The 27,009-nt window shown below is 44.0% G+C and overlaps 1 protein-coding gene across 1 annotated transcript; it reads left to right on the top strand.

Moving 5' to 3' along the window:
- The first annotated feature begins 6,448 nt into the window (after positions 1 to 6,448).
- On the top strand, positions 6,449 to 20,609 carry RNF114 (ring finger protein 114). Its single transcript, XM_081150212.1, has 6 exons — positions 6,449 to 6,609; positions 10,274 to 10,424; positions 13,260 to 13,366; positions 13,730 to 13,844; positions 17,521 to 17,628; positions 18,814 to 20,609. Exons 1-6 carry the CDS (start codon positions 6,470 to 6,472, stop codon positions 18,877 to 18,879), a joined length of 687 nt encoding a protein of 228 aa, XP_081006338.1. The 5' UTR covers positions 6,449 to 6,469; the 3' UTR covers positions 18,880 to 20,609.
- The last annotated feature ends 6,400 nt before the right edge of the window (positions 20,610 to 27,009 follow it).

The following is a 27,009-nucleotide window of genomic DNA, read 5'->3' as shown; positions in this document are numbered from 1 at the left end:
TGTATGTGTGTGTAAATTACAAATAAAAAATACTTTAGGAAAAAAATGAGCTAATACCTTGGTGCCAGGGCAGAGTGAGCATTCAACACAAGTTAGTTATGATTATTCTTTTTTTATTTTTTAATCCTCATCTGAGGATAGTTTTTTCATTGCTTTTCAGAGAGAGTGGAAGAGAAAGAGAGAGAAACATTGATGTGAGAGAGCCATATTGATTGGTTGCCTCCGGCACAGGCCCTGACCAGGGCCAGGGATGGAGCCTGCAACCCAGGTACATGCCCTTGGCTAGAATCGAACCCAGGACCCTTCAGTCCATGGGCCGATGCTCTAACCACTGAGCAAACCAGCTCAGGCAGCTATGATTATTCTTTTTTTTTTCTTTTTTTAAATATAGCTTTATTGATTTCAGAGAAAGGAAAGGAGAGGGAGAGAGAGATAGAAACATCAATGATGAGAGAGTCATTGATCGAGCCTACAACCCGGGCATGTGCCCTGACTGGGAATCGAACCCCAATCACCTGGATCCCAGGTAGATGCTCAACCACTAAGCCATGCCTGGCTGGGCACTGTGATTATTCTTGACTTAGGGTCATGAGGCTTGCTGGGCTGGGGTGTACAATAGGCCTCTCAGATGGATGGAAGGAACATGATTGGGCTTGAGGTCATTCTGGTCAATCCTGAGCACCTTGCGTTTGTGCTGCTCAAAAGAGTCAAAATTTTATGATATCCAGACTATATAGTGAACTCTTACAATTTAACAACAAAAAGACAACCCAGTTAAGAAATGGGGAGAGGAGCCCAGCCGGGCCTGGCTCCGCGGTTGAGCATCGACCTAGGATCCAGGAGATCGGGTTCGATTCCCAGTCAGGGCATATGCCCAGGTTATGGGTTGTAGCCAATCGATGACTCTCTCATCATTGATGTTTCTATCTCTCTTCCTCTTCCTTCCTCTCTCTGAAGTCAATAAAGATATATTAAAAAAAAAAAAAAAAAAAAAAGAAATGGGGAAAGGAGTTGAACAAACATTTCTCCAAAGATCTACAAATGGCCAATAAGCATATGAAAAGATGTTCAACATCATTAGCCATTACAGAAATGCAAATCAAAACCACAATGAGATACTTAACACCTACTAGGATGGCTATTGTTTTTTAAAAAGGGGAAATAAGCCAGGCCGGGCGTGACTCAGTGGTTGAGCATAGACCTAGGATCCAGGAGATCCTGGTTCGGTTCCCAGTCAGGGCATTTGCCCTAGTTGCGGGCTCGATCCCCAGTTGGGGGTATGCAGGAGGCAGCCGGTCCATGACTCTCTCTCATCATTGATGTTTCTCTCTCTCTCTCTCTCCCTTCCTCTCTCTGAAATCAATGAAAACATATTTAAAAAAAAAAAAAAAAAAAAGGGAACCAGAGAGAGTAAAGAGGCAGATGAGTCTGTGAGGTACTCGTTTGCCCCCTAGTGGTGTAGGTGGAAATTCCTCTTGGCTCTTACCAAGTTTGGCAATCTTGAATCTCTTCCTACTTTGAAATCAAGATGAAATTATCTACCCATAGATTAATAAATGTAGTAATACATAATGATGTAAATTCTGCCTACTTTAGATAAGTATAAGAATAAGTTTTACACATGACCTGAGGCTAAGAGATAGGGCTTGAGGGTTAGATGACTTGAGGTCTGGAGTTATGGCTAATCATCTCAACTATTCTCCCACAGAGCAGAACACAATATTCTTTCACTTAAAAAAGAAAAACATATTTTTTAAAAAGTAATGCAGAAAATTTTAGAAAATACAAGAGGGGAAAGTTTAGACAATACAAGAGGGAAGAAAATGATGAGTCAGTCTTTCTCCAGGCCCAGAACCTAGACCCCAGGCCCCTAGTTTCCCTTCCTGATGAGAGACACTGGTACCAGATTCCCAGGACTCTTCCAGCAGGGTGATCACTTATGTGCCTGGGACTTGCCCAGCTTTAGCACTGAAAGCCTGGCATCCTGGGAAACCCCTCAACCCCAGGCAAACTGGGACGATTAGTCACTTTACCTCTCAGAGACATCTATTCATCATACACAGGTATGTATCAGTTACGTTACTCAGCATCTTGGTATTATTTTGATTAAAAATATATTTCAGCCCTAGCAGGTTTGGCCCAGTGGTTAGAGCATCGGCCTGTGGACTGGAAGGCCTTGGGTTCAGTTTCAGGCAAGGGCACATACCTCAGTTGCAGGCTCAATCCCAGATGGCAGTCAGCTCGAGAGCAGGAGGCAGCCAATCAATGTGACTCTCTCACTTCGATGTTTCTCTCTCTCTGTCTCCCCCTACCACTCTCTCTGAAAAGCAATGGGAAAAAAATAACCTCAGGTAAGGATTAAAATATATATATAAAAGATCATTCTGTATCAGCTGTATATTCAACAAATATATGGAGTTACCTACTATGCATTAGGCACTGTATTAAAAGCTAAAGATACAGTAAACAAAATGGACAAATATTCCTGTCTTCATGGAGTTGACATACCAGTAATTATGTTTATTGTATTTAATCATATTGCTACTGTGACCAATGCTGTCCTGGACATCTATGTGTCCATGTCCTTTTCACATGTATGGGTAGGTCTGTAGCAGCACTGTACACAGAACTTTCTGTGACATGTACTATATCTCCTGTGTCCCGATACGGAGCCACTAGCTACGTGTGGTATTGAGCACTAGAAATATGGCTAGTGAGACAGAAGAATTGAATTTTTTTATTTATTTGTTGATTTGAGAGAGAGAGAGGAAGGGAGAAAGAGAGAGAAACATCGATTTGTTATTCCACTTATTTATGTTCTCATTGGTTGCTTCTTGTATGTGCCCTGACCGAGGATAGAACAGGCAAGCTTGGCATATCAGGATGACACTCTAACGAACTGAGCTTCCCGGCAAGGGGCAGTTTTGTTTTTTAATTTACTTTAAATTAAACAGCCACAGTATTGGATGGCCCAGGTCTACGGGATAAAGCCCTGAAATGGAAAGGGTAAATTAGAGGGTATATGCTCTTCTAACTTTTATAATTATAGGCCAATTGCCCACTAAAGAGATTGTATTAGCATCACAAATGACCACAAACTTAGTGACTTAAACAACATGCATTGATTCTCTCACGGCTTCTGTGGGTGAGGAGCGTGGGCTTGGCATGACTACCGCTTCACACTAAAGCAAATCTCCCTGAAACTTTCATTAGGATATTTATTAATTTACTTATTTATTTAACTTTATTTTTATTGTTGACACTATTACAGATGTCCCCATTCCCCACCCGCCCCCAGCATCATTATTTAGTTGAAAAACTTTTTGTCATTACCCACCTATTTACCTCACTGCCTACAAGGGACCATGTCTTTCTCTCTAGCACTGTATTTATCTCCAGCACCCTGCAGAGGCCTGGCACACAGTAGGCCCACAGAGACTCTTTGTTGCCTGAAAGAATGAGTCTACCTTGGCAGTAAAAATCAAATTTTTGAAGGCTTTGAGCAGAACCTATACCCCACCTCAGGCTAACAGATCCACAGGAGGAGCTTAGACCATGTGGGCAACCTGGGAAAGGCTGCGAAAAACTAAGGAGAGGAGGAGACTATTGAGGGAAATAGCTTCCTCAAAAACATTAAGGGGATATGGGAAGAGGAAGTTTCATTCATTTGACACACATTATTAGGTTGATTGTTGCTGGAAACAGCAAGTATGAGTATGGGGAAAAGGAAGGACTGGCTATATATTTGCAAGCTAAGAAAGAGATAGTGGGGACATGGTCACTGGAGATGCCTCAGAAAAAAAGGAAGGGATGGAGCACGTTCGATCTAGTCTCAGCATTGATGGGGGGAAGGGGAAGACAGTGTAGGCTGCTGGTCCTCAAAGTATGGTCCCCGGTTCTGCAGCATCAGCCCCACCTGGAAAACAGTTATAAATACAAACCCCCAGGCCACACCCCAGACCTACTGATGTGCTGTATCAGGAACTCTAGAGGCTGGTTCCAGCAGTTGGTGTTTTAAAAAACCTTCAGGTGACTTTTACGTACAAGCACCCTGAAGGGCACAGGTGCCAAAGCCAGACTGCATGTGGTGTTCAAATCCTCACTCTCATTTCCCATCTGTATTAAAACGTAACTGAGTCCAGCCAGTGTGGCTCAGTGTTTGAGCATCGACCTATGATCCAGAAGATTGCAGTTTGATTCCCTATCAGGGCACATGCCTGGGTTGTGGGCTCAATTCCCTATAGGGGGCATGCAAGAGGCAGCCGATCAATGACTCTCTTGTCATTGATGTTTCTCTCTCTCTCTCTCTCTGAAATCAATAAAGATCTATTTTTTAAAAAGGTAATTAAATCTCTCTGTGCTTCAATTTTTATAACTATTAAATGGAGATAGTAACAGAACCTAAGGCATAGGTTACTGTGAGGATTTATTCATGTAAAGTGTTTAGAATAATAAGCATCCCAAAAAGTTCGCTGTTAATATGTCAAATTTCTTGTCCTCTTATCTCTGCGACTAAGTGTATAAGTTGATGGAAAGTTCATTTCAAGAGCCCAAATGAGGCATTCAGTAGATTTGAAGCTCAGGTCTGAGGGTTCCCTGCTCACCTCCCTCCCCTGACCCCCCCATAGGGTCTGGCATCAGCTACAAGGCCAATACAAAGGCTTGTAAATACCCACAGCAGGCCTCTGCCCTCCTCTCTACCAAGATGAAAGGGGGAAGAGATCAGATAAGTGGGTGTCTGGCATAGGAACAGGTAACAGAAATGGGAAAGTGTAAGCATTGACCCTCTTGGACTGCTGCCTCCTTACCAACTTATTTGTTGTAAGATACCCACATGGATAGCTAAAAATAATCCTCCTGCTACCACCAGGTCAAGCAAAATCAATCCAGAGATTGAAAATGGCACAAAGAAAGCACAAGTTTATATTCAATTAACCTGGGTTAACCAACATGATTTAATTATCCCTTCTAGACTCCTTATATGAGGCCTTTGTGCCCTTTCAGGTAGAGGTTTAATTGATCATTAACTTTCCACGTTAAGAAAACCATGTAGAATTGTTAGCACAGCCTGTCTTTTTAAAAAAGGTATCTCTTTTGTTAAATGTGTGTATGCAAAAGTCAATTGGGTGCAGTAGAAAGTGAAGAATGTTGGGATTCAAAACATCTGGGATATAGGCCTGCTCCTTTCTTGTGATGTTGAGGTTTAGTCTATCTCTTCAAGCTTTAGCTTCAGCTTCCCCATCTATACAGAGTGGGAGCTGGACCCTATCACCAGAAGGCATGTGAACACAATATTAAATAATGTTGACTCAGGGAGGGAGACACACTTCCCATTACTTCTGCTTTCACTGGTAAGTCTCAATGTGGATATAGCCTGTCTTCAACACCCCTCTAGTAATGGCTACTCTCTTTCCAGCATCAACAGTATTCAGCATGAATTAATTATATTGTTTTGGGGCCCTCTCCCTCCTAAACCCTGAGGGTCCCCAGGAGACTTGCAACCAGGGGAGCAATGGGCAGTTCTTCCAGGCTAACCCCCTGAACCTGTCTCTGACTTTCCTCAGACTTTTCAGTGAGCCAACAGCAGCCCTGCCTAGGATAATTTCTTTCCTGCAACATTTCTAGGGAGCCAAAGCAGCCCCACCTAGGCGCTCTCCTGTTGCTTCCTCTATCCTAAGCCCTTCCTTGTTTCACTGTCCCCAGCTTTAATAAACGTAATCTCAAAATCACCTGGACAAGAAAATGATATTGTTTTGTTTCCATTGTATTTGTACAGTTTCCTTGTAGAAATAAGTGATCCCTGTTTTTTATTTGTAGCGTAGGGGTGATATCAGATCTCTCTTTAAAATTTGTTTGCATAAGTTTATTTATTTACGTATTCTTTTTACTACATTTTTTCCTTTTCTTGTTTGCTTAAGTTTAAAGAAATCAACTTGGTTTGAAGAGAAATATTAAGTAATAGTGCAAAAGTAAATACTAAGTAATAGTAATGATTTAAATTTGGGAAACAGGCCAAAGCACAAAGCTGGTTCCAATTTTGCCAAACTCAAGATCCGTTTTCCACATTTTCCAGATTTCCCTTGGCCTCTTCCTCCCTTCCCTCCCCCTCCCCCTTCCCCCTCCCCCTTCCCCCTCCCCCTTCCCTCCCCCTCCCCCTTCCCCCTCCCCCTTCCCCCTCCCCCTTCCCCCTCCCCCTTCCCCCTCCCCCTTCCCCCTCCCCCTTCCCCCTCCCCCTTCCCCCTTTCCCCTCCCCCTCCCCCTCCTTCGCGTCTGAGGGGCCAAGAGGCGTGGCGCATCCACTTGCCCCGCCCCCAGTCAGAAGCCCATACCATAATCCACGCCCCTGGAGCCCCACCGCCCACAAGCCCCGCCCTCGCCCCGCCCCTCGCGCTTCCGTCAGCAGCCTTGGCCCCGCCCCATCGGGCTCCTCCTTCTCGGCCGCCGTTACGTTCCGCTCCGCGGCAGCAAGATGGCGGCGCAACAGCAGGACCGTGAGGGTGGTGCGCAGCTGGCTGGGCCCGCGGCGGAGGCCGACCCGCTGGGTCGCTTCACGTGTCCCGTGTGTTTAGAGGTGTACGAGAAGCCGGTGCGGGTGCTCTGCGGACACGTGTAAGCAGCGAGCCCGGGCCTGGTCGGGGGGCGCCTGACTGGGCGGAGGGGAGTGGAGCCGAGGGGCGAGGCCCCAGCAGGGAGGGTCTCGGGCGGGAGCGGGAGGACCGGCCCAAAGTGGCCTCTCCGAGGAGCCCTCGCGGGCTCCTGAAGACCCGTGAAAGTTGCCCTGCTCACTCCTAAGTATCCCGCCCTTCTGATGAGCTCCTACTGTATTCCAAGCGGCCTGTCAGCTCCTTCCCACGCGTGATAGTGTAGTTACACTCCGCTGGGGGTTAGGTAGGGACCAGAGTCTGCCTCGAGAGCTACAGTTTCCCTTGAATAGTGCGTCCATCGCCCCTAAAGTGTAGTACATCTGGCGTCATGTATCCAGCTCTGCCAAGCAATTCTAATGTGGACTAAAGTTGGAGAAACACTGAGCTAGGCTAAAAGAACAAAAAGGAAGTCTTGATATAAATCTGACTAGTCAGCCCTTAACTGTGAAAGAGGTTGAGAGTTGGCAGCTAGGGATTGTTAGCATTCCTACTTAGGTGGGAACAGGTGTGTTTCATGCTGTTTGAAATTAAGCCCCCGTGGCCTGCATATTTCTAACAGACGTTGGGACGACTAAAGGAGGTGTATGTGAAAATGTCAGTACCGGTCTGGGCTGGGGTAGGTGTTTTTGAGTTTGGCCAGATTTGAATCTCGGCCTTGCTCCATCAGACACACAGACACCTAAAGTGAAAGAATTGTAGAGAACTTGGCCACCTACTTCTCGCCTCCGGGAGTTGACATTTTCTCCATGGTCCCCTTCAGTGCGTATCATGGATATCACCTTGGCATTGGTCTTTGGACCCCTTCACTGGTCAGTAAGCACAATAGGCACCTGCCGGGCTTCACAGGCATTATTTCTGCAGCAATCCCGCAGAGAAAGAGGGTTGGCAGCCATTTTGCAGGTGAGAGTACAGAGTACATTGTCTAGCTCTTCTAGGACTGCAGGCATCTGTTTGCCAGCCCAGAGAACAATTGGCACCTGGCAAGGGCTCCCCGGCCACATTGACTGCTTTCTGCTTCTTCAAGTACACGAAGCTCTCTCTAGCTTTGAGCTATTCTGTTTGCTGTTGTTTTTTTTTTTTTGTCTGGAACTCTTCCTGTCCCATCTGTACCCCCTTCACCACTATTCCAAATCCTTATCAGATTTTAAGTCCCAATTTGCTGTCTCCTTTATCACCATTCCCACTTAAATTACCTCCAGTTTCTTGCACAGAGCAAAATTTAGGGTCATGAGGGCAGTGACCATATCTATTTTGCCCCCTTATATATACCCAGTGCCCAGCACAGCGAGCATCCATCTTCCAATCTTATGTTCAACAGACCAAAATATTTATATGCCCGCTATGTGTCAGATTCTTGGGGCATAGTGAGAAATAAGGTGATTATTTCCTCAGAGTTCACAATCCAGTGAATTGATAAGTACCAGCAAATGTTCAGGCTATTGTGAAAATGCACTGTGCAGTGGAAGGGTATTATAGGAATCAAATGGGGGCAGGTAATGGATGAATAAAGAAGCTTGATTTAGCAGAATTTACCAACTGAAGAGCAGCAGAATTGGAGGTTTCCTTGAGCCAGATGAGCATTGCTTAGTCAGAGGTCAAGGGACAGTACTGGGATTCAAACCTTGACTCTTCAGTACTCACCATTCTAGTTCCACATGTTTGTCATTTCAGTGTTGAAAATGATGCACAGATGGATACACCTCTCTGAGTCTCCCTTAGGCCAGACAAAAGCTTTTTGCTCTGCTTAGTTGGTTTTTGCTAGCTTTTGTGCTTGGAAACTTGAGCATCACTGCAGCTCTGGCTGGGCATAGCATTAGGTGTTTATAAAACTTTATTTCAAGCTCTAAATGACCGTACCCTTCTCCAGTCTAGTGGAATACAGCTGGAGAAGGGAAGGTGGCTGGGAGCTCAGGAGAAAGGACTAACAGGAAAGGTAGAACATCTAAAAGGGTGAACTAGAAAAAGGCCTGTATATATAGAAAATGGAAACTGAAAGCATGCTATTTTCTTGGGCATGATTCAGAAACCTTCTGCACTTGGTGTTATTTTTGTGTGGAACTCTGCATCCAGGTCTGTGTGGCTCTTCTCACAATTTTTGGTCTTAGCTCATATTTTACCTTTTTTTTTAAAAAAAACACACCTACCATATCTTTATTGATTTCAGAGAGAGGGAAGGAGGGGGAGAGAGAGAGAGATAGAAACATCAATGATGAGAGAGTCATTGATCGGCTGCCTAGCCCGCAACCGGGCATGTACCCTGACCAGGAATCAAACCCTGATCTCCTGGATCCTAGGTCGATGCTCAACCGCTGAGCCACGCCCGGCTGGGTTCATATGTTACCTTCTTAATGAAACTTTCTGTGATCCACCCCAGCTGATCTCATTGCTTATTTCCTCCATGCATTTAATCACTGTCTGAAAATAACATTTGTGTTTTTCTTCACTCTGGAACAGAAGTATTATGAAGAAGGGAACTTAGTTTAATTCAACATTGTGCCTTCAGTGGTGAATCAGTAGACCCCCTCACCTTCTCCTAGCCTGGTCTAGAATTTTGCCTAGCAGGATAACATATAGCTTAATGACAGAGAACAAAAATCTTAAGAGACAGTAAAAAATTGTCAGTTGTGCAGATTACCTTTGAGTATATACATCCTCCCTTAAACCTATCAGGTTGGGAGTATTTTCATGCTCCCTTATCCATTCTTTCTGTGTACTTTATCTCAGCATCACCACCTGTCTAGGCTTCAAGATAGAAACTTGGCCTTTTTTCTTCTCCAAATTCAGTAAGTTACCAGTCCTACTGATTCCACCTCTGAATCATTTCCTGAATTCATTCCCTGTTGCCTCAGTCAGGCCCTCACAATCCTTTGCCATTAGGCATCTGTTTGGCTTCTACTTCAAGTCTCTTCTCCTCTTTCCTCATCTAAAAAAAATTTTTAAACCGGCAACTCAATTGTCTGTGATAATCCCAGGGTTATTTTTCTAAAACTTGGATTTGGTCTTATTAATACTTTGCTTTAAACATCTGGATCTCTACTGCTTATGAGGAAAAGTGTTAGGCTTTTATTTCCTCAGATGTATCATGAGTTTTTAAGCCTTAAGGTCTGGGATTTCCTTTGCTCTGCCAGCTGAACTCTTTCTTTTAAGGCTCTTTCGTAGATGCTGCCTCTAAAGTCTTCCCAGCCCTGTCCTTAGGTCACAACTAGTTGCTCTTGTATCTGTGTTCTCATAGTGCTGTGCATTCACCTCTAATGATAGCAGCTCCTGTTTGTAATGCATTTCAGATGTGTTAGACACTGTCCTAAGGGTCTCCCAACACGCCTAGAGGTGAGTACTACTATCTTTGTTTCACAAAGGAAAAACTGAGATTTGGGAAACCTCTCAGTGCACCTTAACACCTTTTGCTGCATATCACAATAGTTTGCATTTGTTTCTGTTGCTGGGCCTGTGTGTTCTTTGCAGGACCCATCTTCCCAGCCTTATTTTTCTGGCATGGGGGACTCAGTATGTGAATCAGGAGTAGGGAGCAAGTTGTCTTTAATCCATTATTCATTGATGATTTTTAAAAGTTTATCCATTTTGTTGTCTTCACAATGCATGACTCAGGTTCTCTGTATGTCTTGTTCTAGCTTTTGCTCTGCATGCCTGCAGGAATGTCTGAAGCCGAAGAAGCCTGTCTGTGGGGTATGTCGCAGCCCTCTGGCACCTGGCGAACGAGCCGTGGAGCTCGAGCGGCAGATTGAGAGCACAGAGACTTCTTGCCATGGCTGCCGTAAAAATGTATGTGAAAGGAAAACGGAAGAGTCAGTCTCTCTGTGAGGAGATGGGGTAAAATGTAGAGCTGTTGCCATGTAGTTTCCGAAGGCAGAGCATGATGGATGACTAATAGCATGTGTGCATGCTAGTTATCTGTGGCAGTGGCTGTGCTGTTTCATTTTGGCAACCTTATTGGGTTTTTGGTTTGGGTTTTTTTTTTAAGAGTTGGCTTAGTTAGTATATTACATATTTTAGCTTTGAAAATCATAGAAATCAGTTATCCCAGTTCTTTCCTATAAAAGACTGGTTTTTCCAAAGCATTATGTACAATTTTAATTAGAATATAATGACAATGATATTTTTAAATATAAAATGTAGTCGGTGACTCAAAAAAGTTATCTGCTGCAGTTAGTTTGAGAGGAAATTTAAAAATCTATATCAGCCCTGGCCGGTGTGGCTCAGTTGGTTGGAGCGTCGTCCCATACACCAAAAGGTGGCGAGTTCGATTCACAGTCAGGGCACCTACCCAGGTTGTGGGTTTGATCCCCAGTCAGGGCATGTGTGGGAGGCAGCCAATCAATGTTTCTCTCTCTCTCCCCCTGCCCTTCCTCTCTCTCAAAATCAATTTAATCAGCTTTTTAGCACTTGACAGGGAAGAATGAATCATGATACAAAGGTCAATATGAAATATTTGATTTTAATAGCAAGATCTAATATCTAAATGCATCCATGATCTTTTGTATAATCATATTAGAGTCAAGTATATTTATTTTAACATTTGTTATAACTGTAAAAGAGAAATACTGTTGTCTTATTTTCTTGTTTTCCAAGAGATATACATAGGCTTAGCAGGTTGGTTTTTTTTAATTTTTTTTAAAAAATATATATCTTTATTGATTTCAGAGAGAGGGAGGAAGAGGGAGAGAGAGGAAGGAAGAGGGAGAGAGAGAGATAGAAACATCAATGATGAGAGAGTCATTAACCGGCTGTCTCCTGCATAGCCCCTGCTGGGGACCCAGCCCGCAACCCGGGCATGTGCCCTTGCTGGGAATAGAACCCTGATCTCCTGGATCCTAGGCCCACGCTCAACCGCTGAGCCACGCCCTGCCAGGCACTTAGCAGTTTTTAAAATCATGATGATTTTGTTAATTCTAGGCAGTACAGAAATGCAAAATAATGTAGGCTTGCCCTAGACAGTTTAGCTCAGTGGTTAGAGTGTCGGCCCGAGAATTGAAGGGTCCCAGGTTCAGTTCTGGCCAAGGACACGTACCTTGGTTGCAGGCTTGATTCATCACCCCGCTTGGGGTGGGTTCAGGAGGCAATCAATTGATGTGTCTCTCTCACGTTGACTTCTCTCTCCCTCTCTCCCACTCTTTGAAAAGCAATGGAAAAAATGTCTTTGAGAATTAAAAAAATTAAAAATAGCCCAGCTGGGTGTGGCTCAGTGGTTGAGCATCGACCTAGGATCCAGGAGGTCGTGGTTCGATACCCTGTCAGGGTACATGCCCCAATTGCGGGCTCAGTCCCCAGTTGGGGGCATACAGGAGGCAGCCAATCAACGATGACTTTCTCATCATTGATGTTTCTATTTCTCTCGCTCCCTCTCCCTTCCTCTCTCTGAAATCGATAAAGATATATTAGAAAACGAACAAAAAAATAAAATAAAATAATGTAGACTTGTTCCCCACTCCAGAGCTTACCTCTTTAAAGTGTAGAGGGCTGCAAAATATTTTCTGTCGTTTGATAAACAGATACAGGATTTTCACAAAATAGGATCATACTATATGTTTCTACAACTTTTTTTCACATTTGAAACAGTTTTTTCACTAAAGGACTGTTGGACAGCCTTGCACATCAATGTCATTACTCTAACACCTTAGTTTGGATAGCCCTAGAATGGATATACCGTACACTCTTTCTTTCAGAACGATTTAGCATGAAGGATACACAGTGGGTACAGTCTGAATGGGGCTATTTCCTATCTGTTTTAATTGGGAGCTCTGGTTGGCAGCTTGAAGTACTTTAGCTGGAGGTAAGACAGAAGCATCATGGTATGCCAGAGCTCAAATATTGAAGCTTTTTTTTTCTTGCAGTTTCCTTTAATTTAGAAAGTCAAGATACTGAAATAAAGTCTCCCTTCATCTTCGTGCATACATAATGGGTGTTTTTTTGTTTGGGGTTTTTTTTTCCCTATATGCTTTTGATTTTCTCCATTTTAAAGATTAGTGACTGTATTATGGTATATCTCCAAAAGTGTTTTTCTTCCCTGTATCTCCCTTAATTTCTTTATTCCTTACATGTTTTCTTATTAGAACATCTGTGATGAAGCACTCTTTGGGTTTTCTATATTTCAAAGACTATATTTTTTAGAAGAAGTAGAATTCAGATTTAGGGTTTTTTGAGAAGATCATTTATCATAATCTGGCAGTTTGTACTTTAACTAGGATTACTAGCCCTTTGCCCTTTTACTTACATCGTCACTTTTCTTTGCTGTACGTAATGGAATGTAGTTCTTGGCTTGCTGTGAGGAGATGAGTTTAAATGCTAGTATGGAAAACTTTAAAAACTTCACTGGGTTTGGAATGTGTCTGTAAGCAGAGAGTATATGGTGAATAAAGTTGACCTGTAGGAGAGTTAGTGTAGAGTGGAAGCACATGTCTTGATTTGGTTAAGTAAAACCTCAGCCTTGGTCTTAACAGAAACCCTGCAACAAACAGTCAGGGGTCCAGCCCCATCAGCACAGCCAGGGGACTGGTAAGATGATTGCCAGGGTGCTATAGGTCTAGTTTTTATCTTACCCTTGCTTTGGGATGATGTTGGGCCTGACTAACTTGTGGCCTCTGATTCTTCCTGTCCAAGTTCTTCCTATCCAAGATCCGGGCCCATGTGGCTACCTGTTCCAAATACCAGAATTACATCATGGAAGGTGTGAAGGCCACCACCAAAGATGTGTCTCTTCAGCCAAGGTAAATAATCACTCCTTTAGATCAAGGTCATCTTTTGCTACAAAGACACTGGACATTTTGCATGTTTGGGGTTGAGTTGTATGAGTTTTAGAAAGTGGAGGTATAATTGTTGTACTGGCTAAAGCTGATGCAGGTTTTTGTATCAGGGTGTTGTAGAGAAAGACTCTCTGATAGTCACTTCAAATATTAGCAATGCTGATAAGTTATTTTCAGAACACTTGACCTGATTCTGAAGTAATCATCACAGTCCCTGTCATAACATGTTCAGTGTGAACTTGGCTCATTTTTGGAGGGTACAGTGGCTAAAGTTGCATGGAAACACTCACAGAGGTGTTTTTCTTTTTCCCTGCCTTTCATCTTCAGGAATGTCCCAAACCGTTATACCTTTCCTTGCCCTTATTGTCCTGAGAAGAACTTTGATCAAGAAGGACTTGTGGAACACTGCAAGTTATTCCATAGCACGGACACCAAATCTGTGGTGAGAGTAACCTTTTTTTAATACCGTTTATGGGGGGAAAAGTCAGATTACAGAAAAATTACAGGATTAGTACAGTGAACTCTTATGTATCCTTCACCTAGATTCTCGGATTAATAGCATTTTACCATGTTTGCTTAACCATATTTTGTATATACAAATTTTTTGCTCACCATTCAAGAATAAGTATAGAGCCCTGCTGGCGTGGCTCAGCAGTTGAGCATCAACTTGTGAACCAGCAGGTCATAGTTCAATTCCTGCTCAGGCCACATGCCTGGGTTTCGGGCTTGATCCCCAGTAGGGGGCTTGTAGGAGGCAGCTGATCAATGACTCATCATTGATGTTTCTATCTCTCCCTCTCCCTCACTCTGAAATCAGTAAAAACATATTTTTTTAAAAAAAGAATAAGTATAGATAGCATGACCCTTTGCTCCTAAATACTTCAGCATATATCTCCTAAGAACATTTGCTTTTAAAAAAAAAAATCACCTTTTTGTGTGTTGTCACACAGGAAATGTAGCATTGAGACAGTCTAATATCTACTGTGGAATTCATGTTCAAATTTTAACAGTTGTAATGTTCTTCATATCTACCTCCTCTGCCCCCAAAAATCCTGGACCTGTGTGTGAGATTTAGTTGTCATGTCTCTTTAGTCGTCGGCCATTCCTTGTTTTTCATGACCTTGACATTTTTATTTTTATTTAATTTTAAATATATCTTTTATTGATTTCAGAGAGAGGAAAGGAGAAGGAGAGAGATAGAAACATCAATGATGAGAGAGTCATTGATCAAGCCCACAACCCGGGCGTGTGCCCTGACCGGGAATCGAACCCTGATCGCCCAGATCCTAGGTCGACGCTCAACCGCTGAGCCACGCCCGGCCAGGCATGACTTTGACATTTTTAAAGAGGACAGTCAAGTTTTGTAGAATGTCCTTCATTTTGGACTTGTCTGCTTCTTCATGATTAGATGCAGGGATGCTCCATAAATGATGTGCCCTTCAGGTGCCACGTCAGGGGTCATGTGATGTCTCTTGGTCCATTGTTGGTATCGTTAACTTGGATCCCTTGGTGTCCTCTGCCAAGCTGCCATTTTCCTTTTGAGAGTAGCTTTTTCATAGTTGTGGAGAAAGAGAATTTAAGCTGAAATTATTAGGAAAGTGCTTATCAGTCCTTTGATATATAATTTAAATAACACAGACGTGTAGTTTCTTTTTTTGAAAAAAATGTTTGAATTTGGTCCATTTCAGCAGTGTTACCCGTCCCTCTTAATGTGATTGACAGACTAGGTCTTTTTTTTTTTTTTTTTTTTTTATGGACTAGGTCTAAATACAATTTCCTCTATAGTTTGTTTCAGTTTCTCATTTATCTCAGACTGCTTCTGTTGAACTATATACCTAGATTTATGGGCAGTCTTCCGCTCCATTGCTGTAAAGGTGGTGTATGAACTAGAATTTTTGGGAGTTTTTGCTGATAGGATTAGACCTTGTGGCATTTTTTTTTTTTTTTTAAATATGTTTTTATTTCAGGGAGAGGGAGAGAGAGATGGAAACATCAATGATGAAAGAATCATCAATCAGCTGCCTCTTACACATCCCCCACTGGGGATGGAGCCCGCAACCCAGGCATGTGCCCCGACTGGGAATCGAACCATGACCTCCAGGTTCATGGGTCCACACTCAGCCACTGAGCCACACCTGCCTGGCCTTGTAGCATTCTTTATTTCTTTGTTGGAAATCTTAAGATCCAGCTGCCCCTTTTCAGGAATATCTTAACTCTTCTCTTGACTTTATCGAATTCCTTCTCAAGTCTAAATTCTTGTCAGTGCAACCACTTTTTACACTGGGCTCATGTGTTCTTAATGTTGTGCTGCAACAGATTCTACCAGTGAACACCCTTTCCATCTGCTTATCCCAGCTTCCCAAGCTGGGGGACTGGGCTGGCTTGGCCCATCATGTACCCCATTTTCAGGAAAACCCTGTTGCTGCTAGGCAGGCACAGTTTCTTGTCTCCTAATGGCTGTTCTCTGCATTAGGTTCCTGGCATGAGCTGCCCCCATCCTTTCCACAGATAACACTGAATTCTGCTTTTAACTAAATTCATAGTATCAGGTGTGCATTCCTCCTTCTATCTCAGGAGCTCTCTGATCTACCTCTAAGGTCACAGACTGGCAGCCTGTGGGATATGTCTGGCCCATACACATTTTAATTTCCTTAACCTTTAAAAATACTTCCTTTTTGCTGAAGTCAGTATGCCAAATTTAAATCTAGGTGTTGGAGGCAAGGGCTGGTTCATCAAACTATTACTTTTCTGTAGGTTTGAAGTTTTTCAAAGTAAGTTTTAAAAGGCTACCATAAATTTTAACATATCTTTGCATTTGTTTGTCTGTAAAATAGTCTTTTTATTTTTTTAAATTTATTTTTATTTTTTATTTATTTAGTTTTTAAAATATATCTTTATTGATTTCAGAGAGAGGAAAGGAGAGGGAGAGAGAGAGAGAGATAGAAACATCAATGATGAGAGAGTCATTGATCAAGCCCACAACCTGGGCATGTTCCCTGACCGGGAATCGAACCCCAATCGCCTGGATCCCAGGTCGACTCTCAACCGTTGAGCCACGCCCGGCCGGGCTGTAAAATAGTCTTTTTAACTGTGGATTGATTTGGTCGGAGGTTACGTGTACTCATAATTTTGATTGATATTGCTGATCTGCTCTGGTTTCTGGTTACTGCAACCTAATTTCTCTCTTTTTTCCCCCTCCTTTGGCTTCCTGTGATCATTTTATCTCTGTGAAGCTTCTCTTCCTTCATTGCTTTTCCCTCTGTTCCATCTCCTGTCCCCCTACAGAACTCCTTAACTGTCAGTATTTCAGCACTTCCCTTTGGAAGCATACCCTCTTCTATCTCTCGTCCTGACTTGTGCTACAGCTGCCTGCCTCACTCTTCCACTCAAGGAGTCTTCCAGTGTTTCAGATTCATCTCTTGCCTACCCCCTTGTCACTATTGATTCCTTGTGAATGGTGGGGCTCCATCTCTAAGCCGGACCGTTTATACCTGCTTCTTCCCAGCCCCAGCTTTTCTCTGCCCATCTCCATGAATTTTCCATTGTAGCCACACTGATTATCTGGCTGCTTTCCTATAATGCTACCTCTTGGCCTTTTCTCCTTGCTACTGCTGTTGCTCTTTTGGAACGCCCTTTCATGTGTTCTTTGTCTTTCCCAATACCTTCCAGTCTTCAAAGCCCAAATCAACCTCTTGTGTGAGGGCTTTTCAGCCTGAGCTTCCATATCTGAGCATTTACTTTGTAAAAATAGCACAGAAGGCTGTATTTTAACTTCCTTGGGACATTGCTAATCTGTCACTTCTTTGATTTTCTCTGTGTCTTGGATCATTTTTGTGTGCTGGGTTGGAAGGCCATAGTCTGGGCCCCGCCTGGGCTGATGCATTGTTCCGACCACAGTAGAGGATAAGAGGGTGGTATAATGCCTTAAGCCTTCATCCACCCCCGAGGGTCATTGGACTTGAGTAGGAGACAGAGTATTTTCTGGGATGTGAATGTACACACAACGGAGTGGCCTGGCCGTGACCTGGTGTGTTAGGAAAGCTGTCCTGACACAAGCCACAGAGGGTGATGTCAGCTCAAAACATTAGGCGCCTAAGACCATGCTTCTTTGTTGAAAGGTTTGCCCAATATGTGCCTCGATGCCCTGGGGAGACCCCAACTACCGCAGTGCCAACTTCATCGAGCATATCCAGCGGCGGCACCAGTTTTCTTACGACACTTTTGTGGTGAGTGGAGCCTGGGCTCTGATCCCTCTCTCCTTCCTCTTACCTGAAGAACCGTGGGCCCCATTGTTGAGCTTTGTCACTGACGTGATGGGTTCTCTGCAATGGCAGCCATGCAGTCTGTGAGCCAGGTGAGTGGCCACAGTTTTTCTTGTGTGGCATTGAAGATGATAAACTTCAACTACATGGCCAGCCATGTAGACTGACAGCGGGCCCCTGCCACCCCCCAAATTTTTGCATATTTTCTTTTGGTGTGTGTAGTTTCTACCTGTTACAGAATCTGGTTTAGGATTCTTAGGCTTAGATGCCCATGGAGCTAGGCAAGTAATGGAAATGGTCCCCATGGGATTTTCAGGCTGGACTTTGTATGGCTCGTTATGCTGTCATCAGCTCCAGCTGATAGTTGTCATGTGGAAATACAGGTACAGTATTGCCCGTCTCCTCCGCCGACCCCAACTCCAAGAAGCTGGGAATGCAGAATTTCATATGACGTCTTACATATTTATTTTTAAAATACTTCAGGCCAAAGCGCATCCACTAACCAGATGTGGTCATTAGGTTTGTGTCCTTTCCCTAGAGCTGAGTGGTTCTGAGCAGCATACTGTTGTCTTGGCAGTATAGTGATAGATAAATTTGGCCAACTACTTGGAATAAACCTTTTGTTTATACATATAAGTGTCAATTTAGAATTTTAGAGTCGTAGTCAGTCTTAATGGCTATATTTCAGGACCTGAGAAGGAAAGCATGACTCTTTTCTAAATTGTCATAAAGAGTATTTATTAATGGTCTAATACAGTGTCTGAAACTCATAACTGTCCTTTTTGTTAATGCTATAAAGATTAATATAATGCCCAAATAGAAAACCTTGCCTCATTGATTAGAAAGGCTAGTTTCACTACAGTGTACTCCACGTTTGAGCACTTGGTCTGCGCCAGGTCCATCTGGGTGCTCTCTGGTCCTCACTCGCCCTATCTGAGGGAGCCATCGTTGTTTTCGTGGTCGGGATGAAGCAGTGAGATCAAGCAGTCTGCCTAGAGTTCTGTGGCTAGCATTGCCCGTGGAGCTGGGACCTGGCCCCCTGGCAGCCCTCGCCAGGGCCCCGCACTCAGCTTTCCTGCTTCTGCTACTGAAAGTGAGTCTTTGCAGCTGCAAACAGGTGCTGAAGTTGTGTGTGTGTTTTGCCCCTAGGATTACGATGTCGATGAGGAGGACATGATGAATCAGGTGTTGCAGCGCTCCATCATCGATCAGTGAGCAGGGCGTCTGCTGGCCGTCTCGTGTTCCAGAGCTTCCATTATGTATTATGTGTGAAACCTTAAATATACAACAGACCTGGAAGTGAGCCTGGTATTAGGACAGGGTCATTTCTAACAGGGAAACAGGCTCCCAGGTCAGAGCCCTCCTTTCCTTTGGGCTCCTCCCCCTACTGTTAACCCTTTTTGTCACATCTCTTGTCTTTGATTGCTCCTCAGCTCCTTCCTGGAGTTTCTGCTTCCTCTTCCAGAAGAAAACCCAGCTTCACCTGTCTTTGTTTTACACTTGCTCTTCTCATTCAGCATTCATCTCTCAGGTCCTTTGAGCCAGCCAGGACCTTTCGTGGGTCATGAATAGCACAAATGAGACAAGTGTCTCCTCTCCTCATTTCTTGAGGTGTGTGAGCTCTGGCAACAGCGCATCTGATCAGTGATGGAGCTCCTGTGCTGAGGAAGTTCTTGTTAGTTGCTCTTTGGTAGCAGCTGCCAGAGCTGGAGTTATCTCCCAGGAAACCTTTCAAAAGCCCTGCTGGGGGGAATGTTCTGGGTTTAGCGTGGTCTGATGCTCGAAGTTTTGATTAGTGATATTTTGCTGCCACTCCTGCACACCCTTAGAATGAATTGGTACAGTCTTAAATACCTGCATGGTGCCTTTTTAGGATAAGGTGTAACCACATGTTTTTAGTGGAAATAAGTGTTTCTAGGTTAGAAACTTAGGTTAGACTCCATTTCTCCATAAGTGGGGATGACGGTCAGCTAAGAGAGACAGGAGGACCATAGCTTTTAGCATATGATTTTCAAACTAATAACATATTTTCAGATGACTGGGTCATGTTTACTTCTCTGTTTGGGAGTCTGCTTAACATTCTTATCCTTGAGGCACAAAAAGGAGCCCTCGACTGAATAAGATGGAAGGGGTTTGGGCCCCAAGTGGATACCAGTTCTTTTATTTGTTAATTTAGATTAAACTGAGCCTTGCTTTTCTATCGGAGAGAGGTGGTAGGAAATCTAATATCACGGCCTGCCATCTCTTCTGACAAGACACTGTTCAAAGGCACAACATCTCCTGTGAGCAGTTGTTAATGGAAACTCTCTCCTGGAAACTTGCTTTGGTGGCAGCTCAAGAAGCTTGAAGTTCGATATGTTTCATGATGTTAGTAAACACAAAGCTAAGAGCTGGCACTCAAATCCGTAGGAGCAAAACCTCTGATCGACCAAAGGGCATCTGGATTTAGGTTCGCTTTTTCACGTCAGACCTCTGTAGTCTGATGTCAAAATTTCTTCCGGTTAGTGTCTGAGGTTGCAAGTGACGGGCTTTGGGCCTGTGCCCTGCTGCTGTGGGCCTCTCCCTACCTGCCAGTTAGAACTTCGGATGCCTAGTAACCAATAGAGACGGGCCCTTTGGGGCAAAGTAATTTTTTCTAATGTGCTGTTGCTTGGGAGCGCCCAGATGTTAAGGTCAGTTTCTTCACTGTAGTTTTTGGGAAGCGTTCACTCAGACCTCCCTGAATTGAGATTATCTCGGCCTAAGTTTAAAGGGAAATTGAATAAAACCTTCATTTGAGTGAACTAAAGAGAGTGTGTCCGTCTCACTGGTGGTACCAAGAAACTGATTTCCTTGTATTAAGTGCACTTCATGTATTTCTAATAAGATGATTTTCCAGAAAGTGAAATTTGTTACATTCTGGCTTTTAAAAGGCGAAATATAAATAAATTTCATAATTTATCCAACTGGTGAGCTGCAGTGCTTATTTTCATTACTACCACTTGCTGAAGTCGGCCTAGGGAGCCTCTAGAAAATTGTTGCTCTTTCTAAGGGGAAGTTCTTGTCTGTCACAGGTGAGTCCTATCTGGCTCTGATCTCAGCTCTGACACTTCACTAGCTGAGCCTCTCTGGGTCTTTCCTCTGGAAAGTGAACTCACCCCCACTTCTCTCGGGAGGTCCGGTGAGGTGAGAAGTGACTGCTCCATGAAGCAAGGCTTTACACATGTGACTTCAGCTCCATTCAAAAGACTAAGCAACAACCCCAAGACATTGTAGTAAAGGTTTTGCAAGTTAGGATCTGAGGTCCTAAGTGTGGTTTAAGTTCTGCACTCTGCTCCTGGCCGTGGGACATCTGGCAAACACTTTCTGTTACTGAATCTGTGTCCCTACAATAAGTTTTTGCCAAGTTGAGCTTTTATTACAGATGAAATACTCAAACGTTTACTTATTTTTTTATTATATGTTTTTATTGATTTTAAAGACAGGAAGGGGGAGAGAGAAACATCAATGTGAGAAACATTGATTAGTTGCCTCCCCCACTCTCCCCAGCCAGGACCGAACGTGCAACCTGGGCATGTGCCCCCGACTAGGAATCGAACAGGTGACTTTTATGGTACACAGGACTATGCCCAACACACTGAGCCACACTGGGCAAGGCTACTTATTTTTAATTACATATAGAAATAGCTGGGTTAGCTATCACTAAACCCAGCAGAACGTTGGTCCTCCAGCTCCATCTTCAACATATTTAGTGCTCTCGATCCCTCCCTCCTTTTATTTTTTTTATTTTATTTTTTAATCCTCATCTGAGGATATTTTTTGTATTGCTTTTCAGAGAGACTGGAAGGGAGACAGAGAAACATTGATGTGAGAGAGACACATCAATTGGTTGCTTCTCACATGCGTCCCAACTCAGGCCAGGGATTGAGCCTATAACTGAGGTACATGCCCTTGACTGGAATCAAACCTGGGACGCTTCAGTCCAAGGACTGACGCTTTAACCACTGAGCCAAACCGACTAGGGTGACCCCTTCTTTTATTTTTATTTTTAAAATATATTGATTTCAGAGAGGAAGGGAGAGTGGGAGAGAGTCATTGATCGGCTGCCTTCTGCACGTCCCCCACCAGGGATCAAGCCTGCAACCCGGGCATGTACCCTGACCAGAATCAAACCGTGATCTCCTGGATCATAGGTCGATGCTCAACTGCTGAGCCATGGTGGCCAGGCACCTCCGTCCTTTTAGAAGCTGTTGCTTCTGCAACACCATCCTGATTTCTCTTCCTATTTTTCTACCATAGTCCTTTTATGTCCTCGGCGGTCGCCTCCTGCTTCCCTTCCTTTAGCTGTTGGAATTCTCCAAGGCTCTGTCCTAGACTCCTACTCCCCCTCTCCCTGGGCAGACTTACCCACTCACCACTTGGCTTTCATTACCATCTCTGTGCCAATGGGTTGAGAGCCACAGTTCTAGACCATACACCTTTCTGAAGCTCCAGGCACATAGGACCTATTTCCTTATAGACCTGTTCACCCACATGACTTAAAGGTGTCAAGTTTTGCATGGCTCTAACTGAACTCATCCTCTGCCCTCTTACTACCCATACCACCTGCTAGGTTAGCCTCTTTCTCCCACAGGTGGTACCAGTTGCCCAAGAATTAACCTGAACATCATCATAAACTCCTTTGTTGCCCGGCCAGCGGTTGAGTTGACCTATGATCCAGGAGATCATGGTTTGATTCCTGATCAGGGCACATGCCCTGGTTTCGGGCTTGATCCCCAGCAGGGGGGTGTGCAGGAGGCAGCCGATCAATGATTCATCATTGATGTTTCTATCTCTCCCTCTCCCTTCCTCTCTGACATCAGTAATATATATATAAATCAGTTATATATAAAAATATATATATATATAACTCCTTTGTCCACCTCAACACCCCATATCAACAAATTGTATTGATTTTAGCTCCCACATAACACATTTGTGTGTTTTCACCATCCTACTACCATCAGTGTCTCAAAATCCACCATGATCTCACCTGAACTCTTGCCTCAACTCCTTTGGTTTCTCTGCAGTGCTCCCTAGCTGACATCTAATCCATTCTCCACCAAGTAGCCAGAGAGTCATATCCTTTAAAATCCTTCAGAGTCTCCAGTTACCCTTAGGTAAAGTCCCAACACCTCACCATGGCCCTCCAGGCCTCCTGTCCTCTGTCTCCTGTCTCCCTCTCCAACCTCAACCCCTTACATTCACTTCCACACATGAACCATCTGTACCTTCTTAACCTCAAGTGGGTCATGTCCTCCACCTTTCCTCTGGAATATTTGGTGTGCCCCCCCACCACGAGCCCCCGTCTTTGCCTCCCAACTGTACTTTGGATGTCTAGATCAGAATTTCATGTATGAAGTTCCTCTAGAAGATTCTACTAGTGTTAATCAGGGCATTTATTAAACTCAGGTATAAATACCCCTGCTAGACTATAAACTCTGAGATTAGTATTCTTGTTTACTTCTATAACCTCATTGCTTAATATTCTGGTTGCCAGAATTATAGGACTCCCAGTTATATATGAATTTCAAACAACTTTTTAGTGTGAATATGTACCAAATATTGCATGGGAGTACAATTTTCCCGGGTTAGGAAGTGAATGCCAGGAATATTCATACTAAACTGTTTGAAATTCACATGTAACTGGGCATCCTATGATTTTATGGGTTAAGTCTAGAAATCCTACTCAGTGTATATTAGCAGTAAAATGTTATGAATATCTGTATGTGTCAGGCAAGTACAAGTGTTCTGAATATCTGTGTATGTCAGGCAACTCACGCCTTCTAATTAAATTGTGCAATTGTGTGTTTTTTTAAGTCTTTTATTAATTTTTGGCGGGGGCGTGGGGTGGTGGAGAGAGATCTGATGCCTCCTGCACGGGCCCCAACTGGGGAATGAACCCGCAACCTGGGCATGTGCCCTGACTGGGAATGGCACCTGCCACCTTTTGGTGTACGGGAGCACCCTCCAACCAACAGCCACACCAGCCAGGGCTGCAATTATTTGTTTTAAAGGCTGTCTTCCATACTAAGTTAACCGTGAGGGCAAGAATTATGCCTGTCTGTGCACTACTGTCCTCCATATTTGGCCCCAAGTAGGCTCAAATATTCCTACAGTTGAAACGGAGCTAAACAGGACCCTTTTACAACGCCACTTCTTTCCGTAGCTGTGCGGGGCAGGTGCAGTGGTGAGGAGAGCCTGAAGGGGGCAGCGTATCCCGAGGCTCGGGCTGCCCACAGCCCATCACTGCAGGGAGGCGGGTCCTCAAACCTGAAGGGCTGGAGCCAGGACCTGCCCTGCAGGGGGAGGAGACTCAGGTGGGCTGACACGGTGGCCACCACCCGGTGGACACCTGCCCTGCCCAGCCCTCCACGTGACCCCTGGATGCTCTCTTGCCTTTGTTCCTCTGTTATGCCCTGGCCTTCCACAGTGTCAGCTGGATGTCCTTTACGGGGGCCAGCTGGGCATTATGAGTACAGGACTAGCGACAATGATGCTAATCTTTCTCATCCCTGGTTGCTGGCACAGCGCTGCTCTCACATAAGTTTGATTTAACCCTCCCTCCTTTAGCTCCTGAAAGGTGATCAAAGCCAGGCATTCCATTTACTCAGAAAAGTCCTTCTCATTGAGTCCTCTTAACCAGCCCTGCAAGAGGGGCACTAATAGCATTCCCATTATACAGATGAGGAAGTGAAGGCAGGGGCAGGGAGTAATTTGCCTGTTACAAAGTAGAGGTGGCATTAGACTGATGGTCTCGGGCACACAGCACAGTCCCCTATTCCCAGCATCCACACTGCTAGCTAGCTGTGTGACCTTGGGCAAGTTTTCAAATCTCTTTGTGCCTCGGTTTCCTCGTCCATAAAATGGGGTTAATAAAAGTATCTTCCTCATAGACTTGTGGGAATCTAGGGAAATAATCCACATAAAGCGTTAGAACAGGGCCTAGCACAAAATAAGTGCTTAATAAATGTGACCTATGGACGTCACTACTGTTTTTCTCATCCATTCCTGAGACAACCCAGTGACCCCCTCACCCAAGCAGCTAGCAGCTATTCGATGACTAAACACCACTATTAGATGAAGTGTTTCCCAAAGGCAGCCTGAAGACACGAATTACCTGCAAGGCACTTGTTACAAAATATATTCTCAGGCCCCTCCCTTGGAGATTCTGAGTAGTAGGTGTAGGTGGGGCCTGGGAATCTGTATCTTTCAAAAGAACCTCAGGTAAAATGCATCCTTAGGCTAGTTTAGGAAATAATGTAAGGTGTGTTGAAACAAAGGTATTGTAGCTGGGGTGGGGCAGCAACTTGGTTGATGTTTAGAATTAGGTGGGCAAGCTCAGGCCTTACAGGTTGCAAGACTTTAGTGATGACTTTTCTGATTATAAAAACCATCTAGAATATCTATTTGGTCTCAAGTGATCTCCCACAAATTATTTACAAAGGGAAAATTAGTAACCTTGTAGTGGGGAAACCTCACAGACACCTTTATCACCAAGTGATGAGTTGGTATCATTGAAAATGGGACAAAACGGGTGACAATGGGATGCACTGAGGACATAGCACTACTTCTGAGGTTCCAGCAGAAAAACATCTAACGTGAGTCTAATTATAAGGAAACATCAGGCAAGCCAGTGAACTCAAGGGACATTCCACAAAACAGCAGGAGTCTTTCAAAATGTCAAGGTCAGAGTAAGGGAGACTGACGAGGTATGAGAACTCAGTGCAATGCTGCAGGGTCCCCAGATTGGATCCTTGATGGGCAGGGATGCCAGAAAGGATGTTACTGGGCCAATTGCTACCATTTGAATATGGACTGTGGAATAAGCAATAATATTTTATCAATGTTAGATCTCCTGATTTGACAACCATACCATAGTTACATAAGAGAATGTCCTTGCTCTTGAGAGAGATATGCATGGCCCTGGCCCGTGTTGCTCAGTGGTTAGAGCATCAGCCCGAACACCGAAGAGTTGCAGGTTCAATTCTCGGTCAAGGGCATATACCTGGGTTGCAGGTTCGATCCCCAGCCCTAGTTGGGGCACCTGCGGGAGGCAACCAATTAATATGTCTCTCACATTGATGTTTCTCTCTCTCTCTCCCCCTTCCACTATCTCTGAAAAGCAATGGAAAAAATATCCTCAAGTGAGGATTAACAAAAATAAAAATAAAAAATATTTTTAAAAAGACACTTCCGTTAAAAAGAGAGAGATGCATGGAAGAGTTTAAAAGGACATGATGTCTCCAATTTACTCTCAAATGGTTCAGAAAAAAATAGTGTATGTCTGTGTATAAGTATAAAGATTTAGATAGGGATATGATGAAGCGAAGGCACACAAAGTTAAACGTTCTAATGCTTTAAAGAGAGAGAGAGAAGGTAGGGCAGAAAAATATAAACAAGAAAGTCAAAGCCACTGCTTGTTCCACCCCACAGACAACCATTTCTGTCAGTAGTGGAATGCTCACATGTCCTTGGGTCACCCTATTTTTGGTTGAAACTTAAAATGGGCGGGAAAATGCTTTACTTTCTGCCTATAACCTGTGTTTTTCACTCTGTGATATGTCCATCAGCACCTTTCATGTCAATGTGGAGTTTTGGGGGTTCAGGAGACTGTTTATTAGGTGGTTATTGGTCAGACCACGTAATGTGGTGTTATTTTTAATGGCTGCATGATGCTCTGGGTAAGGATGGTCCATACTTTGTTTATCAATGAGTATTTGGGTTGTTTCCAGTTTGTCTGTTATAGACAGTGCTAGAGTGAGCATCCTTACAAGTATATCTTTGCCCACTTATCTGAGTATTTTATATGCAGAGCTGAGGGGTCAAATGGAGAGAGGCTGAGAGAGACACATAGGGAGAAAGACACAGAAACACAGGCAGGCAGAGTCAGGGGAGACAGAGAGACACGCCCAAGGAGAGACGGTGAGAGAGAGAAGAGACGGAGATGGAGAAAGACAAGGGGAAAGAGAACAAGGTGAAGGGAGAGACTGGGAGAGACAAGGGTGCTGCTCTCCAGAGTGACTGGGAGGCAATTTGTCTGAGCCATGACCACAAAAATCCAGGCAAAGAAGTGACTAATCGACTTTTAGGCACACACCCTACAGACACAATTGAAGGTGAGGTCAGAGTCCTTTGTGCAAGGATTTTCATGGAACAATAGTTCCTGAAAAGCAAAAGATGAGAAGCAACCTAATTACCTGCTGGTTATAGATTGTGCTAGAAGTGCTGATAGGAGCCAGTCTCCAAGTTGGGCTGCCAGAATTAGCAAATACAAATATAGGAACCCATATATATATATGAGGCCCAGTTAAACTTGAATTTCAG

Source organism: Miniopterus schreibersii (genome assembly GCF_964146895.1).
Source record: "Miniopterus schreibersii genome assembly, chromosome: 10".
Lineage (NCBI taxonomy): Eukaryota > Metazoa > Chordata > Mammalia > Chiroptera > Miniopteridae > Miniopterus > Miniopterus schreibersii.
The sequence above is the reverse complement of the archived record's forward strand: the minus strand, read 5'-3'. Positions and strand labels throughout refer to the sequence as shown.

Coding starts and splice junctions, on each gene's coding strand:
- RNF114 (XM_081150212.1), top strand. CDS start 6,470: ATGGCGGCGCAACAGCAGGACCGTGAGGGTGGTGCGCAGCTGGCTGGG. Junction 6,610..10,273: donor CGGGTGCTCTGCGGACACGT/GTAAGCAGCGAG, acceptor GTCTTGTTCTAG/CTTTTGCTCTGCATGCCTGC. Junction 13,845..17,520: donor GCACGGACACCAAATCTGTG/GTGAGAGTAACC, acceptor CTTTGTTGAAAG/GTTTGCCCAATATGTGCCTC.